Source organism: Centrocercus urophasianus, unplaced genomic scaffold, assembly GCF_019232065.1.
Source record: "Centrocercus urophasianus isolate 14NV4802_14NV808 unplaced genomic scaffold, USGS_Curo_1.0 seq_17, whole genome shotgun sequence".
In the NCBI taxonomy this organism is placed as follows: domain Eukaryota; kingdom Metazoa; phylum Chordata; class Aves; order Galliformes; family Phasianidae; genus Centrocercus; species Centrocercus urophasianus.
The window spans coordinates 4,284,083-4,303,544 of record NW_024884722.1 but is presented as its reverse complement, the minus strand read 5'-3'; the positions used below and the strand labels follow the sequence as shown (position 1 = coordinate 4,303,544).

The 19,462-nt window shown below is 40.8% G+C and overlaps 2 protein-coding genes across 7 annotated transcripts in view; both read right to left on the bottom strand.

Moving 5' to 3' along the window:
- The window catches only part of ATE1 (arginyltransferase 1), a 69,941-nt gene extending 51,136 nt beyond the window's left edge, over positions 1-18,805 (bottom strand). The window contains exons 1-7 of one of the 6 annotated variants that reach the window (XM_042818018.1): positions 18,719-18,805; positions 17,687-17,750; positions 16,805-16,867; positions 16,038-16,141; positions 15,014-15,286; positions 8,233-8,465; positions 5,302-5,430 (exon numbers count right to left, since the gene is read on the bottom strand). In XM_042818018.1, the coding sequence (XP_042673952.1) occupies positions 5,302-5,430; positions 8,233-8,465; positions 15,014-15,286; positions 16,038-16,141; positions 16,805-16,867; positions 17,687-17,748 (864 nt within the window). In that variant the 5' untranslated portion in view covers positions 17,749-17,750; positions 18,719-18,805. Of the gene's footprint in view, positions 1-5,301; positions 5,431-6,495; positions 6,625-8,232; positions 8,466-15,013; positions 15,287-16,037; positions 16,142-16,804; positions 16,868-17,686; positions 17,751-18,107; positions 18,127-18,363; positions 18,510-18,718 lie in introns of those variants that run through there. The other 5 variants (XM_042818015.1, XM_042818013.1, XM_042818014.1 and 2 more) reach the window with 5 other exon arrangements.
- Positions 18,806-18,907: 102 nt separating this feature from the next.
- Positions 18,908-19,462, bottom strand: part of NSMCE4A (NSE4 homolog A, SMC5-SMC6 complex component) — an 8,721-nt gene continuing 8,166 nt past the window's right edge. The window contains exon 11 of the mRNA XM_042818825.1: positions 18,908-18,995. The gene's annotated coding sequence lies outside the window, so the exon portion shown is untranslated. The remainder of the gene's footprint in view (positions 18,996-19,462) is intronic.

Below are 19,462 nucleotides of genomic sequence, written 5' to 3'. Positions count from 1 at the left end.
CTTGGGCAACCTGTTCCAGTGCCTCACCACCCTCTGAGTGAAAAACTTCCTCCATATCCAACCTAAGTCTCCCCTAAATGCATATGCATGCATCAGAAGAGAGCAACTTGGGATGAACCAAACTTGATTTTAAAATACAATGAAGAACTTTGAGACCTCTGCTATAATATTTTAATATAAACTGCAATATGCAGTCTTGCATGCAGGAACTCTTATAAAGACTACTGACAAAAATGCAGGCCATATTTTACTATGCCACCCAGAAAAAATAATCCAATGCTATTCAAATGCCTGTTGCTGAATTTCAAGACCAAAATGCATTTATCCATTTCATTATGCAGAAATTATGACAAAGCTATATTATCAAGATTCATTATATTTCTTAGGACAGCTAAAGAAAAAAGGGGACAAAGTGCCATTCATTACATTTATTTGCATAATCATGGTACTCTGGATCTGCTGATCAGCTTTGTGCTCCAGCTGATCTTTCACCAGAATACAGGGAAACAATGCTTGCTTAATGAAAGGATGCTCAGCTTACTGTCTCTCAGCTCATTACAGAGTTGTTCTTATTCAGGTTTTCCCAGGTTTCATTATTGTAATTCTTTTTCCCCCATTACAGCTCAATATTTTTCCCTGAAAATAAATGCAGCTTTACCACCCAAGCAGAAAAAAAAGAAAGTAACTTGTAAACATACAGACTCTTGTAATCGTTTACAACAGGGGATTTTTATAAGTGCAATATGTGAAATCGTGTATATAACAGTGAATATAATCTTCCAGTACCTCTGCAAGGAAAAGTTATATGGTAACAAGCAATAGCTCTATTTTATTCAGAACAGTGCACAACAACTGCTGCCCTGGAGTGCAAGGGAAAGATCTATGTACACAACTTCCAGGCAGAAGAAACACACAGGATGTGACAAACAAACACTAAAACACTCTTCCCTTGCACATTTTCATCTCTTCCAACAATGAGCACTTCAGGGATTTAACTCATCCAGGAGCAGCCTTGGACAAATTTGTTCAATAGGCAGCAATACACCGATTTCTCATGTCTGTATGTTAACTCATGCAGAGATACTCATTCATTTTCTCATTCACTGTCAATACTTACCCAGTTAATAGTGTCACAGAATCACAGAACCCTTAAGTGTGGAAAAGACCACAAAGATCCCCAAGCTGACCCATCCCCATCACGCCCACATCTCTCAGTGCAGCATCTCCACAGGTCTGGGACACCTCCAGAGATGGTGACTCCATCACCTCCTTGGACAATAATCTCTTGGGATTGCCCCCAAGTCTTTCAAATTTTCCCAATAGCCCATTTAAAGATAAGAATTAAGTATACTGGAATATCTCAGTGGTAAAATATACCTGCTAGTGGTCTGTATAAAGCAACAGCATGTATTCTTGTCATTAGCCTTCATAAGAGTTCCTGCATACAAAATGCATACTGCAGTTAGTTTATATTAAGATATCATGAATTCGTAACACAGGCACAAGAGAGAGGTGAGTGGGTGCTGTCCTTTCAGCCAGCTTGATTTTCTGGAGCTTCATCACAGAAGCTGGAACTCAGCACCCCAGCACAAAGCAGCTGGCCCGGAAGGAATTCTCATATTTTCTCTCTCATTCCACCGTTTCCAAACTTGAGACCAGCTCTAAAGATCATTATCAAGCACCTGCATTCTGCCAGGATAAGGATAGCATCCAAACACCACGTTAGGGTGAGCATGAGTCAGGTTAAAGAATAAACAGATAAGGCTTTGGCTTTTACCAAAGCATTTAAAATGCACAATCCTGCACTATCTTAAGTTACTCCGTACCTCCAACAAGGTTATCAGAGTAGTAAAACAAGTAAGATGTTTGGGGGTTTTTTTGGTTTATTTTTTGGAAAGTATGGCCTAAATTAACACAAGGGACAAAACACTGTTTTGTTCAAGAGCCAAAGCATTCAGCAGGGTACGGCTGGCCAAAGTTAAATACAGACAGTTTGCAAGGAGGTGCTGAAGATAGCATAGTTGGATTTCTGTTCAAGAATCATTTGTATAAAGATTAAGAAAGGCAGTTTCAGAAATAAGAAGTAGATAGCATTACAACAATATGAGCTGTGCTACAGAAAGCTGCCAGAACATTACAGAAACCACCATCTCAAAGGTGAGACCACCACTGCAGGATGAGAAAACAAAAACTACTGTAGTGACTGAGTACAGGAGCAAAAGGAGAGAACCAGCAATGCATTTTTAAAGATGCATTTTCAATAACAGAAAGCCAGGGACAGGACTACAGGACGCTGAATCAGAAACAGAAGCAGAATAATTGCATTTCTTTAAAACATGCACAACACTACCAAAAAATTGCAGATATCTTTTACATAGTTATTTTGCTGCAGAAAGCATTTTAATAGACCTACTAGAGGTTGACCAGTATCTGAACTCAACTAGACGTTAAGAGCAGCATGAACAGAACTTCTAATGTGCACAAGTCACAAGAGGAACTCAATCTTACAGCTGCTGCTGGAGTAGAAATTGCCAGCTTTGGAGTAAGAGCTGATAGCCCCACGTGCATCAAAAACAAACTTCATCCAGAAAATCTTCACTGCTAGGTGAACTCAGTCACAGAGCTCTTTCCTATTTCGTTTATACTATTAAATAGCTGGGCTGGACAAACCTGCATGCTTCAGAAACACAGCCTGCTGGACTTGGTGCCGTTTCACAGAGCAGGAGGCAGAAGTGCTTTTCATGGGCCACTAAAGAAGTTACTTACTGGGAAGGCAGTTTGTCTCCTTAATTACATGGAATGTTTATTTTCTAGCATTTCATTTAGCAGTTAATAAAGTGCTTTACAACCTCAACCGTAACATCTTCTCACTGTCACACACAGACAAGCTCACACTGTAAAATCACAGCCAGATATGGCTTGGAAGGGAGCACTATTAAAATGAAGGATGCAGGGGGTTGTTAAAGGTTTGCTGACAGCAAAACTTGGATTTACAAACCTGGAAGAGAGGTTTCCTGCTTCCCAAACGTCACACTTTGAAAAGAGAAGCATTACTAGAACTATCTCTTCTGCCTCCTCACTTAAAATCTTGATGGAAAATTGTATACATGTTGCATTGGTGCAAAAAGACCTTCTTCCACATTCACTGAGCAACATTCAGCTTCATGGTTCACGTATGTTAATACTGTGAACCATTCCATAACTTTCCATATCAGTGTTATTTTAAATTAACCCCCAAAATTATAAATTCCTTCCCAAAATTGCTTTTTAATGCAATATAGTGAACATGAAAACTAGTCTAGCTAATGCAGGCAGTTGTAATGCCAACAACTTCAGAATATATTCCAAAGAGAACTTGTTAATATATCCCACAATAATCTTTGTTGGATTCTGAATTTAAGTGTAGGCTGGTTTCTGAATACGAAACGTTCAGCCAAATATAAAATTGAATGCTTTTCCTAACCTAGAAATTCCCCACATATACAAGAGTACAGGGCTCTCTCTGAAAGAGGCTCAACAACTCGGAGGTTCATCTACCATACATAGATATACGTGCACAGATTAAAAGCTAGATTTCAGATCCAAAGAAAAACCCTGGCTATTTGCCATTTTAAGACCCAAAGCAGACCTGTTAGTACTCTGAGAAAGCCCTGTGCATAATACAGAATTTCATTTTACCTATCCTTGAAAGAAATGCCTGGCTCCATAATGTCTATATGGCATAAAGTCTGAAAAAGAGCAAGAAAAAAAATGAGGGCTTTCAGATAGCACTTCCCACTGTCCTTCTAAATAGCTTGGAGCAGTTTCACCCTACTCAGTATCGTCCATTCTTAGAGGTTCCAATAGTTCTCCTCCCACAAAGATTAAGTATTAGGGCCCCTAAGACAGATTAAAATACTTTGTGTAATGATGAGTGATTTGGACCATCAAACCCAAGCCTAAACCAAGCCATATACTCTTCCCCAAAAGGGATTAGATGAACAGGGCACCAGGTGCCATTCAGAACTGAGCTGTAAGCAGTTATTGATACTGTCCTTGATTCATGATGAGCCTTTTATTTAAAAACCAACTGAACAAATAAGTAGACATAGGAAGTTCTTACCACCCTGTCAATGCAACAAACAATTTTAATAGTAAAGGCATGCTAGTTTATCTAAGCCTTAAGGCTAAAATACAATCGCTGTAGCAGACAAATGAAGTCACAGATCAAGTAATGCTTCCTACAAATCTATTAAATAGGTCAGAATTTCCTGACGTATTTCCAATGTTTGCCACATTAAAACTAACTCCATTTATATGAGAAATTGAGAAAAAGGCAGCAATTACTGTTGTTTTAAGTCTCACTATGTTACAAAACAAAGTGAAATAAAGTTTATGGCTTTCCACAGTAGCATTGCAGAGATCTTACAAACATGCTCCCCTTACATTCTCTCCAGCTAAAGCCAAAAATGGTTATGTAGTTTTATTATTCTACCTGGAAAGCAGCCACAGTTTGCAGAAGTGATACCTAGCAAGTCTTGCTCTTAAGAACCAAAAGCTCTGGCAGATCAATACTCAAGCCTTACATTTGCATAGAAATGATGGATCTGAGATACCAGCTTTGTTAATTTCGCTAATGGAAACATTGCAGCACCTGCCAAAGAACCAGAAGATGGCTGCTTGCTCAGAACCCCACTTGTCTTTTTGTTTTAAGCCTTGTTAGATTTGGATTAGCATCCTACAAACAACTTTTCCTATTGTAGAAGGCTCTTATTCCTGCTCAATGCACTCTGAATCGAAGGCAACCAGCCCAGGTAGTATTTTTGCACTATTCCTACTGCAAACTTGGGTTCTAGTTAAGAGCTATGCTCGGCAGTAAAGCAGGACTAAAACTGAGATTTTTAAAGCCTTAACCTATTACAGAAAGCAAAGAAAAATTAAGGAAAAGCATGAAAGTAACAAACAACTTTAAAGCAGAAATACTTGTCATCAAAAAGGCACTTCCATACCCTTATCCCACTTCCAACAGAAATATTGCAGTTCCAAACCTCTTTAAAAATCCTGTAACAACAGTTCTACTTGACATGCTAGCGTTGCATGAGAACAGTGCTTCCTCCCTTCCCTCTAGTTCAGCTTTTCCTTATTAAAGCCTACAGCAGAAGCTTACTAAAAAACACAGAAGCTCCTTGTTTGTTTACATTTTCCCTCCCAAACTGAAACTCCAATATTTCAACAGTTAGAACCATTCTAGCAGATACCATCTCCCACCATTTAACTGCACAGTAAAAGTGTTTTCATAAAGGTGCATGCAGTGAACTGTACCTCATTTTCGCCACATTCAGAAGGTGTGTCCTTGTGTACAGCCATCTGATACTTGGCAAATAAAGTGGCTGACTGGTTGAAGGATGATTTGAACTGTGGGTCCTCAAAAGAGACAGGTACTAACCTCACCTTCAGAGCAAGGAAAATACAAGCATACTGTTTTGAGTGCATATAATCAGATAATATGCTTCTGAAGGTAAGGCTAGTGGAAGATCTTCTCCTATCCATTTCAAAGCCTTTGAAGTCAGTATTCTACTTTAAATGTAATAAAAAGTAAATCTATAGGGGAAAGTATATTTACATGGCAACTAACACTAACCTTAAGCTGACTGTTGATACCTCCATTGAAGAATAAAAATTATATAACACTAGAACACTCCAAAGCACCAGCTTACTCAACCCATTTTTTTTTTTTTAACCATGAATCTAAAAAACCAACAATTTTTTCAGTGTACAACTCCAAGAACTATTTAAAACTTTTAATGTCTAGTGGCACATCACTTGACCCCAGTTTAGCTATTACATATTCTTGCCATGTACACTTTTCCTCCAAAACTCTGAAGTTTTTTTTCCCTCAGTATTATTTGAGAGGTAATATATCCAGCACAGGTAACTATTACACATTGCCTGGTCATCACAAGAGGCAGCAACAACGTGTAATTTAGATACAGTGAGTTGATCACTGCTTGAGGTGCTTAAATGGAAAATGAAGAGGTTTGCATAATTTAACTAACTAACCAAACTAACAACTTGTACGTGTGATAATTTTTTCACTCACATGTTGGCCCTGATCATGTTTGCTCCTCCACATATGGATGCATTCAAACCAAAACCAATGAGACTACTTATCAGGGCAAGCATCCAGTCATTTTCAGTTCCTGGGAGATTTATATGTATAGGACCCATGATATTTTACCTCCAGAGCCTCACCTCTTTCATTTCTTATTCAATAGCACAGCCGTCTAACTCTCAGCTTTTCCATCTGCAATTAAGACCAAATATCCAGAGCACTCAAAAAAGAGATGTCAAAGGTTTGCACTTTCAGAACGTTGATTGCACTTGATGCAGTATTTTACGTACTCCTGAGTGTAAGATGGATATAAAATCCACAATTGCTTCTTCTAGAATCTATGCAAGACGCATGAAATGGAGGGGGAAGCTGAGCTTTGCATACAATTCATTTGGCCTTCTGACCTGATTTATAGTTGGTTTATCAGGTGGGTCCTTGTGAATAACCATCTGGTAACGTTTATAGACCTGGTAAGACTCCTGAAATGTGGCTTTGAACTGTGAACTTGGCGGAGATGATCTCACCACCCTCACCTTCAGAAGAAGTTAAACATTTATTATTACAGTACCATGCAATAATTACACATTTATAACATATCATATAACATATCATACAGGCATCACAACAGAGAGAGTTTTTCACTTCCTGAAAAAGAGCCCTACCACTTCAATTAATATTAGACAACAGCCTTTCAATTCTTCTACTCACTTCACATTATTGAAGGCTTTTGTATGTAATTCAGTGTAAATACAAGGCTTTCAAATGATGAATGAACTGAAACGCCTATAGAAGAACCACATAAGTGGTTTTCAGGAACTAAGACCCACAAATGGGAAGCAGATTGACATTTTAAAGAGATTTTTGATACATCTTCAAATCTTCTGTTCCTGTGTTTTCTCATTGTACTGAAAAACACTTGAAGGATTCATGCATTTGAAAGACTCATATCTGTCCTCTTTGGATCCAGACAGACCACATTTGCACTGCAATGGTCCTAGGAGGATTTCCAGGTATTTTTCAAATTAAAGGAGGAAGAGGAAACTCTGTTCCCCTATTCAATTACTAATTAATTTAGGTAGGAAATTGTGTCCTTCCTACCACCACCCTTACATACAAGAAAATAAATTTTAAAAATCCATAAATTAAACTGTTCTTACTAAAAAAGATTGCTTCCTGACCAAAGGAATGCTACTACATGATGAATGGCGAATTTTCACTATGGTCATTCTCACAAATACCACTGGCTATAATGTACAAAGAAAAATTTATCAACAACAGCAAGGAACAATCTGAGAAGAAAAAACTGCTAGAATCATTCTCCTTCAAATTCTCCCTGCATCATCTTAATGAAAACATTCAGACAGGTCCACTTTACTTGTTAGGTGACATCACAAACCTGGAACAGTTAGCAATTACAGATCAGTTCCACAGTTTCTTGTCAGTTATTTAGAGTGCAATCTTTTAAGTCAGCACCATCTTAAGTAAGTACCAGAAATACAATTCAAATTCAATTTTTAATTCCATTAGTAGCTAAAGGAAAAGGTACATATCCAGAAAGCTTTCCAGCTTCCTGAGAAAAAAGCATGTTTACAATTAACCAGTGTCAGCATGTCCAAAAGCCTTCCAGGTAACTACTTTTATAGTAAAAATAGATTTAATTGCAACCAATATATTATGCTGGTTTCGACCATAACTTTTACAGTTTCTGAAGACATCAACACATGGCACAGACATTTATAAATAAGAGCTATCTTCTCATCTGTTCAGTTTTATCAACAGTTTCTGCTTTCTAGCCAAGATTCAGTAGCATAGATAATTTAACTGTTTATATGCCGCAAAACTAAATATTGAATGTCTCCCATCGTTCAACACTCAGTTAATTCAAAGTCTTTCATTTTCAAGTCACTCAGTATGAAATCAATTTACAAGTGTTTTGTTCCCTGTACTGCTCTCTTCTACAACTGACTGCAAGTGCAAGATTACCCCCTTGTGGTAACACTCAGCTGTACCAAAAATATCACCATGTACCATGTAAATTCTAAGATTTAAACTACAGCCAGTTAATAAAGCCACAGAAACTAAACACCCAAGCATTTGTCGAGTTCCAAATTTGCCTTCAACAGCAGTGAATGAGCCATTACCTCCAATTTGTGCGGTGCATCATCGGGTAAAGGAACAAAAATGAAGTCTTCAATGCTTTTTGGTTGGTTTGCTGTAGACTTTGAGTTTTGCAAGAGTAAAGCTTGATGTTCTGCTTGAAGTGGAGAGCCTTCAAGGGTGCACCTCTGGTTCTGAAGGAGTTTCTGCAGTTTTCTTTCTTTTCGTATGTCCTTTGCTTTTCGACATGGTGGCTTGCTCAGATCAGCCCCTTTGCCTGTAAGGAAACAAGCAAAGAATTAACACCATTGTGCAAGCAACAAGCAGCCCTCACTCGAGGGCTGAAAAGAAACGGTTAGAACTACCAGTAATTGCAGACCACACTCTGAACATAACACAGTCCTCCACATTACACAGCTAGTGATAATACCCTGTGTCAAGGGAAGTTACAATGATTTTTTCCTCTGCAGCTTTCTAATCCAGAGTCAGGAATATGTTTAACAAGTAGTACAAGTAGAATTCCTCTCAAATTTGTCCTTAATCCCTTGCATAGAACAACAAAAAGCTCCTGTTTAGCACACAATATTATGCTGCCTCGTATCCAAACAGCACCAGGATCAGCTTGAAATACTGAAAGGAAAAAGCACAAAACCAAACCCACAACCACAAAACCTCACTGTCAAATTCATAAAGAATTATTCTACTGCATTAAAAACACAAGCACTATAAAATTAATACTCCACTTAAATCAAGGAGAAAAAGATGCCCGTGGTCCATTCTAACCACAAAATGTGTTGGAAGGACAGTCACCAAATAAATAACCCATTCCCAACCTGCAATTATTTCCCCACATCTCATGATTTTAATTGATACTGATTTTAAACACATAAATCCAGATTTCTACAAGTTTACAAAAACAAGATTTTTTCCCCCTAACACTCAGTTCTTTCACCTTCACACCCCGTTATCAGCCACTCCAGGAAGCACAGAGGAGTGACTATCATACTTCATTCCAGAAGCTGTGTTAAAGCTGTATGAAGCTGCTGCATTGCTGGAAACAGTGGTGGAAGAATTCATGAATTTCCAGGGAATACCTGCCTGATACTTGCAGCTGCTGTACAAAGTTCCATACAGAGGGAAAACTGCACTCACAATTGAATTAGCAGGCAGTTAATCCAGTTAATTCTTATGAAATTGACTCTCATTCCGTTTTTATTTATTTTACATACAGTGGTAAATGAGCTGGAGGCCAAAAATAATCCATAACACTAACAATTTCAGAAGGAGAGGAATAATGGAACAAACTAGGCCCACAGAGGGAAGCACAGAATCATATATCTTGCACAGAACAAAAACTGTAACAAATATTATGACAAACTGCTGAAGCAGTATTTTATGCTATTAGCTTGCTCCTGAAATCCATATATTTGCAAAGGACACACTGGCAACTCTTGAAAGATTTAGTGGGAATGTACCCAGAATGGCGAGGTGCTTTCATCTAAAGCATTAAGACAACGTGTTTCCAACTCAGCTAATATTTATGAGAAATGAGGAATAATCCAAATGCAGACTTAACTATGCCTTATCCCACTTCACTCTGCAGGAGGGCTGCAAACTATGTGGAAATCATTTCTTCCTGGAGGCCTAGGAAAATATGGTTAGAGATTTCTTTCCTTCTCACCAATAACTTTGTGGCCAAAAATGACATCTTCCTTTTGCCCTCTACCCGCTTCAAACCTTCCCCATGGACAAGGGCAAGAAGCTGCATCCTTCTGCAGACTGGAAATGGTAAAAGCACTGGTGAAAGGCTCACAATGTGCTTAGGTTCACTTCATCTGCATAGAACTGCAGCCTTCAGAGTCACAGCTTCATCTATTACTACCAATACACCACAGAAGTTGTCAAAATACTTCCTACTGGAACCAACTTTCAAGCATCAGTAAAGCTGTAAACTATTCTTCCTAATGCACATACCATACAGGATGCAATGGCTTCACTTACTCTGGGTATACCTGTTTTGGTTCATACTAATATACTGAAAAGCAGTATTTTATTTGAAGGATAAAGCACTACTTCATCAGTTTTGTTTTTCCTGGTGCATTTAACCATCTTCATTGTAAAAGAAAACAATGGTCACCTGTCTTTTCCCAAAATGTACATTAATTATTTTATTTAAACCCCAAGCACAAGCTCTAGTTAGAGGTACAACTCAAGTTAGAAACCAGAGATGACAGTTTTATGAGAACAAGATAGAAGAAATAGCAACTGGACTAAGGGAAGCAGATTTTACTCCTAAGACAATGAAAATTATTTGTTAACATCTTGTTAACTGCTTTCTAGGGCAAAGCACACTGCATTTGGTTGCATCAAGCCAACAGTTCAGCCCACGGAGAATCGTGATTCAGCTTGGAGAAGAGAAGGCTCCAGGAAGACCTCCTTGTGGCCTTCCAGTACTTGAAGGGAGTGTATAAACAGGAGGGCGAATGGCTGTTTACAAGGGTGGATAGCAATAGGACAAGAGGGAATGGTTTTAAACTGAGACAGGAGAGGTTTAGGTTGAATCTTAGGAGGAAGTTTTTCCCCCAGAGGGTGGTGAGGCACTGGAACAGGTTGCCCAAGGAGGCTGTGGATGCCCCATCCCTGCAGGCATTCAAGGCCAGGTTGGATGTGGCTCTGGGCAGCCTGGTCTGCTGGTTGGTGACCTGCACACAGCAGGCGTTGGAACTGGATGAGCACTGTGGGAATCAAGTGTTGTTTCTGCATTAGAATTGTATATTATTATTTTCATTTCATGATCTCTGCTATCATAGTTCTTTTTGGGAGTCCTTCTACTTAACTTGGGGAAGATCTCTGATAAGTTTACATCACTTATCCTCTAGACGAACCTTCCCAGGAACGCACACTCTGTATAGAGGTATATAGATGTATATTTTGTCATACACACTGCAAGAATATCCTGCACGAGAGCAAACCACAGAACAAGCCATGGCCTGCCCGAGGAAGCGCCTGAAGAGACTACGGAAGGCCTGACATCATCCCCCAGTGCTCTTTGTCTAACGATGACTTTAAAGAAAATCACCATATCAATACGTCAAGGAGAACAACGAGACAGCTTGGTAACAACAGGATGACTGCTGACTGACACCAGATAACAAATAAATTAACAAGTAAATAGCAAATGTCAACCTTCTGATAAGATTGTGAACCTGGAGTACGCAGCCAGTGGGGAAACAGGGGAGGGGGGAGGCAAGGGGGAGAAAACAGGGTCTAAAGGCTGTCATGTTGTGCCCATAGGCGCTCCTGCTTGCCGGACACCGCCATTGCAATCACGAATAAATTCTGCTTTTATCAGAGATCCCGTCCTGACAAAAGTTACTTGGATATTTCCAACAATCGCTGTGGTCCTTTTCAACCCAGGCCATTCTATGATTTGTAAATGCCACAAGGAGACTTAGGAAAGGGATGGTCATCTCAAAATATAGAGCTACCATTACCAAAAGTGCAGTGAGAACTGCTCAGAATTTACAGGATCCCTAAGACTTCCACAGTGCCACTGTCTCAAGTGCACAACACCAAGATTCTGTTTAGGATATAGACATATAAAAACAGAACAACAAAGGATAACACCTAAACTATAACAAACAACAGGACCCCTACATGTAAGCACTTTCTGCAACCTACAGGTTTAAATTTTTACCAATGTTTCTGGTTCCCATTTAAAGACTTTCTCTATGTGAGCTATGAAAACAGTTTATAACTACAATGCTGGCACAAGTCCTCAGGGCTCACCCAGTCCAGTTGTTCCACGTGGGCTCCATGAAAGCTGAAGTGCTGAGAGCATTTCAGAAATAAAGCTAATACCACCTCTGCACCCCTCGGATTTCCTAGAGATGAACAAGCAGATTGCACCCGAGCATCCTTACCTCTCACCTACAGTCTTTGGATATTTGTCTCATTCAGACAAAAATATTCACCAGAAAAGGACAAATATCCTGAGACCATTACAGATGTTACGCGATCTGACCAGGGATAAACAAGTCAGTGGATGAGTTTATTTAAAATACTCATGATAAATCTGAAGAATGTTACAGCACTTCATCTGCCTTGGGCTCTGTTTCTCATCTCATATCTTCTATAAGCTAAAAGTTAGCTAGAAAAACTTTTTAAAACAATGGATGTGCATGCAGACATAAGCAAACATTTCCCATCTGAAACTGTGCAGAAACGGCCCATTTTTTCCTATAGGACAATGAGCTGTTTATAAAAGAATAAAAAGGCAATTAAACAATCTTATTACAGAATAAGTCTACATTTTCCAAGATGAAAACTAAACATCTCTCTATCTGGAAAATTTTGAACTAAATTTGACCTGGGACACCACCTACTCGAAACAAAAAAAAACTTCTGATGAATTTCTTATTGCCTTCTAATGAACATTTCTCCTCTGTAAGATTAACCCACCTTTTCTGAAACACTCTGTGAAAACAACGATTCAAACACCCCTTATCTGCATTGGCAGTAAAGTTACTCGGTGTTATTAACATAACTGAAGACTGTTTCTCAGCCTTCTCCAAATCAGCTCTCCTTACCTAAGACTGCCACCTGCTGTCCATTCCTACATAGTTTGTTTCCAAAATGAAGTTTACATGACTCAAAACTGATTATTTTAAAAACAAGAGGAGCTTGGAAATTTGCACAGCACAGCTACGTGATCAAACTAAAACGCAACCTTGAAGATCCCAGGCAAGCTTCCCAGGAACTTGCATTAGTTCTGTGCTGCACTGCTGGTTTTCTGACCAAGCTTTCCTTTTCATTCAGGTGCAAAACTGCTGCTGAAAACCTGATGCTGCTGCTATGAGTGATGGTTCACATTCTTTTGAAGTGTCAGCCTTGAAAGTAACCAACCCACAGGAAGAGGCAAAGTCTTTTGAAAACAGAAATACTGTGATGCTCTCATTAAACACCAGCTCAATGTAATAGGTGAAAATTAGGAATTAGTATGGTGGCCCAACGTATACAGAAACCACAAAGCATCCAGTTCTCACCAGGATTTCAATCATTTTCAACCATGCTTGTTACTCCACATACAACTGCAATCCAGAAAATACCCTCAATGTCTCTGAATCATTTTGGATGCAACACTGAAAACATTACCTGCAAGATGAGGCTGCCTCACCTGCAACCCTTGGCCCACAAAGCATTTATAAGGTGCACCCACTTCCTTCTCCTGCTCAGGCTGTTACTCAGATGACTTATGCTGACAATAACCCACCTACCTCTTACCACATCCCACAAGAACAGGGCACACAAGAAGCTGTAAGAGTGGCAATCCACAGCACTCTGCATGAATGCCCCAGCAGCAAAACTTCTGTCACAGTCAGAAAGGTTAATGCAGAGGAAGGGCAATACAGGAGTGTAACAGCAGAGGGACCAGCACAGAGAAGATGGTATTTCAAAGGAAAAGTAAAGGTGCTCACCCATCCTTGAAGATGTAGGCTTGCAGGAAAGACTCCACACAAAGGAGGGATCTCCAACCAAAGATCCTTCCCCAGTGGTAGTGTAAGAATGGGGTTTCAGAGAGGTGCAGCCAGGCTCCTCTGGTCACATAACTGAATTGCCCTCATCTGTGCTCCCAGGGCTGACCAGGTCCTTTCCCCAGCTGCTCAACCAGTGGTTCAGGCCACGACTCAACAGTTGCCATACAACTTCCCTGCATTTTCTTTTTATCCAAAGACTCTCAAGGACTTCTCTGCAAGTGCAACAGACAAGGCCACAGCACACAGTATACCAGCTGTGACATTTGGTGTCCACTGTTAAGATGATCAAGGTTCAAGGTTGCCTTACTTAGTACACACACTTACCATACTTCCTCACAGAAATGTGATTTTAAATTCACAGTAAGAAAAAGGTAGAAATCATTACAATTTTACAGTTTCATATCTGCTTATGACATTGCTTTTTTAAGCCAGTTATCAAAAAATCTAGAACAAGGCAAGCTCCCAAAGTGATGAAAAATCTCAACTAGGAAACAGAAGAACAATATCTGTACTTTTCTTCCCCCCCCCCCCAGAAAGCTATGTAGTTTCCTTAAAGCACACATCATTAGACTGGGTGTATTTCTACTGCCAGTCAGGTCTGCAGCAAACAGGCTATGAAAACATTATGCAGCCTTAAGCCAGTTATTAGTGGAGTATAATCATGGGGTGTACTTATTAGTGGAGTATAATCATGGGGTGTACTTGGCATAACAAGACAGCCTACAGATACAAAGAAGTGTAAAAACAATACTTACTCTTATTAGATCTCCAACTGGTTTCCCACTGCTGCACAAGGAAATAATGTTAAGCCTTAACCTGACCCCACAGCTAGCACTCCTGCAGCACAAACACACCTCAAGGTACTTAAGTCTGAGTAACAGCATCCCCATAGAAGAAAGAGAAAGCTGGATTGTATGTCTTTCTGCACAAGGAAAGTATTCCAAACTGGAAATAGATCCTGATGTCTGATGGCATTCAATCACCTTGACATATAACTACAATCTACACAGCTTTCAAACATCAGAACTGTCAGTTGTATATAGGTATTTTCAGTAACTATACTGGAAAGCTGAGCATGATGGAAATCAGTGCAACTTCCAGGAAAAACTACAAGAACAAGTAACATGCAGCATCTATCAATACACATGTTATGATTTCATAGATGGGCAAGGGTATACAGAACAAGAAACAACAATTTCCTGAATTACTGGGCAAGATAAAAAAGAAGGATTTTAAAAACCCACAAGTAATGCAAACATGTTCCAATTACTACCAGAAACGTAACTACCTGGCTTTGGTGGCGCATGAACAGTTTTAGTAGAAGATGATGGTTCTCCAGGGACTGCTGCATCTTTATCTCCACGTATCTGAAGAGAAGCCAACTCTGCCTTCTTCACATTCACCTCTTCTTTTGTTTCCCCTTTGCCCTCATCTTCCTTCTCCACTCTGTCTGTGTGTTCCTCATTTAAGGGAGTCAGTTCAGCCTCGCTGACATGAGATTCACTTCTATGTACAAAATCACATGAGACTGCATCCTCTACATGGGAATCCATAGGCTCTTCTGTAAACAATTAAAAATTGCATGAGTTGACTTATTGCTGTGTAACCACAACTCACACCCTGCACCATTAACATCGAGATCAACTTCTTTCCAGTTTTGCAACTGTTTTCCAACAGATCTGGAATAGTCCAAAAACAGAAAGCTTTTTTGCCATCTTACTAGCATCATCTTACAAATAAGAGATTCATTTTTTCCCAATAAAATTGGGTGGTCTCCACTAATTTCACACTACAAGTCCTTTCAGAGGAGGGAAATTAGGTCTCAGAACTGACACGACAGGTTCCACCACAATTAAAGTAGCTGGTTTTGGTGTTGGATAAGCAAAGTGTCACCTCTTGGTCACTTGGAGGAAAAACACTTCTTCCTGTTTCTGCTTCGTTTTCGCTGCCCTGCTTGGTCATCTCCCAATTATCACTTTTATGATAGCTAATAACAGCCTGATTCTCTACAGCATCAGCTACAAAGCAAGCTTGTGTCTAGATGTAAAACTGGAAATACACTGGTACATGCAAAAAGCAATGGAATATCCTCCAGTAGAGCACGGCAGCTGCCACAATTTGTTCTCTGCACTGCATTGTGCCCCTGATTCAAAATACTGTAAAGACATAACCTAGTCAGGCCTTTACAAAGGGGACTGCATGCAGAAAACAAAAACAACAAATCACACTGATGCCATTCAATCAGTCAGTCAGCAACTTGATCCTCATTTCAAACATCCGTCTTGCTTTTTCCAAATCTAGGAGTTTCTTACCTTCACTCGCTGCTTTTGAAACATCTCCTTTAGAAATGAACTTCAACATTTTCTTCAGAACTTTCTTGTGAGATTTGGAGGTCTGAAAACGCAGTGCCTGGCACCTTCAAAAGAGTTATGACTGCTTCATATATTTCCTCAAAATACAAGGAAATTTATGAAGTAATAAGTGGCCAAATAGTTTATCAACAGTCTTGATTTGATCATATTATGCTCTCCTGTTCTCCATTATATCATTATTATAGCAATACACACACATTCAGTAATCACAAAAGTATACCACTGTGACCTGAAGCACTACAGAAAGAAAAGTTCTCCCTAGGAGGATAATACAGTAGAAATTTTTAACTTAGTTATCTATAGATACAACATTGAATCTAACCACTAGTGGCAGAAAAGCATACCTAGAATCATTTATACCTATTTAATTGACAGCCTCCCTTATTTGAGCTACTAAAGCAGTTTTGGAGAGACAGGCATTCTGGTTCACCTGCACCACCAAACAAAACAGCAGCCACTGAACTCTTGCCTTGGACTGCAATGCAAAACAAAAGGGAAGGGCACAGATTGCATTCAGGAAAACATTACAAAGCCAATGACAACATCACAGAGTTACCAATGTGCCTGTGCACAAACTCAATGGAATATACTTGGTATAATGAAAAGTAGGTGAATTTAAGTCCTGTGTGTTTAAGCCAATAAACATAATGGTTGCACATACTTTAAATGGTCAAACCACTTACAGTACCATAAGCCAACTCTCTTACCTTATTGTGTATTGAGGACAACATGTTTGATTCATGATAGGTTTGTAGACGTATTTTCCACTTCTAAAAATAATAAGTACTGTTTTCATCATCATTTATCTTACAATATTAACGTTAACCAACATTTAAGTAACAACAAAATCTAAGAAACAGTATCAAAAGCTGAAGAGGAAGGTCCACAGCTTCTTGCCATTATATCAACATATTACCCATCCAGAATAAATAAATTTTCATTAATGAAAGTTCACCAGAGAGCACAACTAAAAAAAGCATGTTGCATCTAGAGTGCTTTCTATGTATCAGAATAATACCCTAGATTCTCCAGCACATTCCCCCCTGAACATCCTCACTTATTCCCAAGAAGTGCAAGCAGCTGACAAGAACTGCCTGTACACTGTCACAGAATGGAAAGTGGAGCAACAGTAAGCAGAGTAGCCAAGTCCCAGGCTGCAGCAAACGAGGATATGCTCAAACACAGCACCCACAGACACAGAAACAAAGGAGACTGCTTACTCTTGGAAAGTCTCTGTTAGGCAGGGTTCTCCAGCAAGATCCCCTCACCTCCGCTGCCAGCCCTTAAATGAGGTCTGGGAGGGGGGTGGAACCTGCCTTCCACCAGGTAGGTGTTCAATCACTGCTTCAAGCTGTGACTTCACATTTCCACTACACTCCTCTTGCACACATACTCTTTCATTTCTGCTCCTTATTCTGCAAGCATAAGCTCCAGTACTGACAACAAAACACCTACCCACATACCCCTAAAAACAGACCTTAGGAAAAGGAAAAGTAGCATTTTCTGTGGTCAAGGGATTCTGTTAGAAAAGGAGAGCAAAAGGAGAATGAATTTAAGCTGGTGATGTTTTGGTATCATTTTATACTTACCTTCGCCATCCTCTATCTATGAGGTCCTGGTAATCTTGAACCGTCATTGAATGTGCCCACATACCTGAAGGAAACAGTAACACGCTTGATTGGCAACAACAACTACATTTCAACACAAGATGTAACAAGTTCTGCAGAAGTTACATAAAACTACACAGCTAACAGGACACCAACAGATGTCTCTCAAGGACATGGCTACTTGTGAATCTCATCAGTGATTAAAAGACAGCAACAAGTTTTCCTCTCCTCCCATTTCTTCCCCCGGGGCTGAGACTGGGCTCGCCCTGGGCTGCCCAAACATACACGCTTTAACCTGCCAGCCTCGCCGTGAGGACAAGCTGCCTTTCTCTAAGGAAATCACCTGCCAAACACGAGGTTTTAGCCGTCTTAAGCACAGCCATGCCTAAGCAAGCAGGCTCACCTCAGTTACTCAAAGAGCACAACAACCTGTAACTTCTGCAGGCAGCAACCAAACAGCAGCACCTGACACGCTTGGGTCACATTTGGGTCAGGAGCCGTGCATTACTGAAGCCGAGCATTACCACCAGCTCGTAAGAGCTGGACGCGGCCCTGTCGGGGCACTCCTGCCCCAGGCAGAGCACGGAGCCGCAGAGACGGCCCTCCCTTAAAGCGGCCCCCTCAGAGCCCGGCTCGCTCCCCGCCCGCCCGACCCGCACCGTGGGAGAGGTTGCCGCTCTCGTTCTTGCAGTAGCCGCAGCGGTACCCGTCCTCTCCCCCGAAGTACTCCACGATCGTCGGCGAGCTGCCGGCCGCCGCCATGTTCCCCGGCTCAGAGCAGCTCCCCGCCGCCCGCCGCCTCACACCGCGCTCCGCACCGGCCGGAAGCGGCCGCCGCCGCCATCTTTGCTGCGGGCACGGCGCGGGCGGAGCCCGCCGGAAGGAGCAACTCCGCCATCTTCACCGCGCTTCCCCACGCAGACCGCCGAACTCCTCCATCTTTAGTGAGGGCGGCCGCGCTCCCACAACGGCGCGGCTCCCGGCACCGGCCCCGTCCCGCTTCCCCCCGCTCACCGGCGGAGACTTTCCCCTGCGCCGACGCGCAGTAGCCGCAGCGGTAGCCCTCCTTCCAGCCGCGGTACTCCACCACGGCGCGGCGCATGGCGGCCCGGTCCCGCCCGGAGCGCCGCCCCGCCCGCCTCAGCGCTACCGCCAGTCCCTGAGCGCGTTTTATCACCGCAATCAGCTTAAAGTACCCCGATGTTTGAATAAAAATAAATTTAATATTACAATATATACAGATAAAATCTTAATTGAAGAATACATTTTTATGTATCTTTCTTTAAGGCACCTAGAGGGGGAAAAAAGAAGAAAGTATTAATTAAGATATAGAACTTACCACAGAGATAATACAGTAATTCAGTGCTATTGTTTAAAAGATGTGGGAGGGAACCAGACAGGTTAAGCCCTTCTCAGACTACTCTTAACCAGCTCAGCTGTCGGCATGTTAGAAGAAACACTACAGGAACTGCAGTGATTCTTCACAGCATAACATTTCAGGAATGTAATTCAATTTAACATTCCACAATTGAACTTCCATCACCTATGAACTTGTCAGTTAATTACCATATAGAAATTATACGACCCAGGAAGAGATCAAGAATGTAAAAAGCCATGATGTCACTCAATTACCCAGCTTGTAGTGCTTCTACGTACATCTCATCTCCCTGCAATTTCTCACATGCATAAAGACCTCAGCACTGTATCTTTTGGGTCTAAGTATCCACCCTTTGGGTCTAAGTATCCACCCTTTGGGTC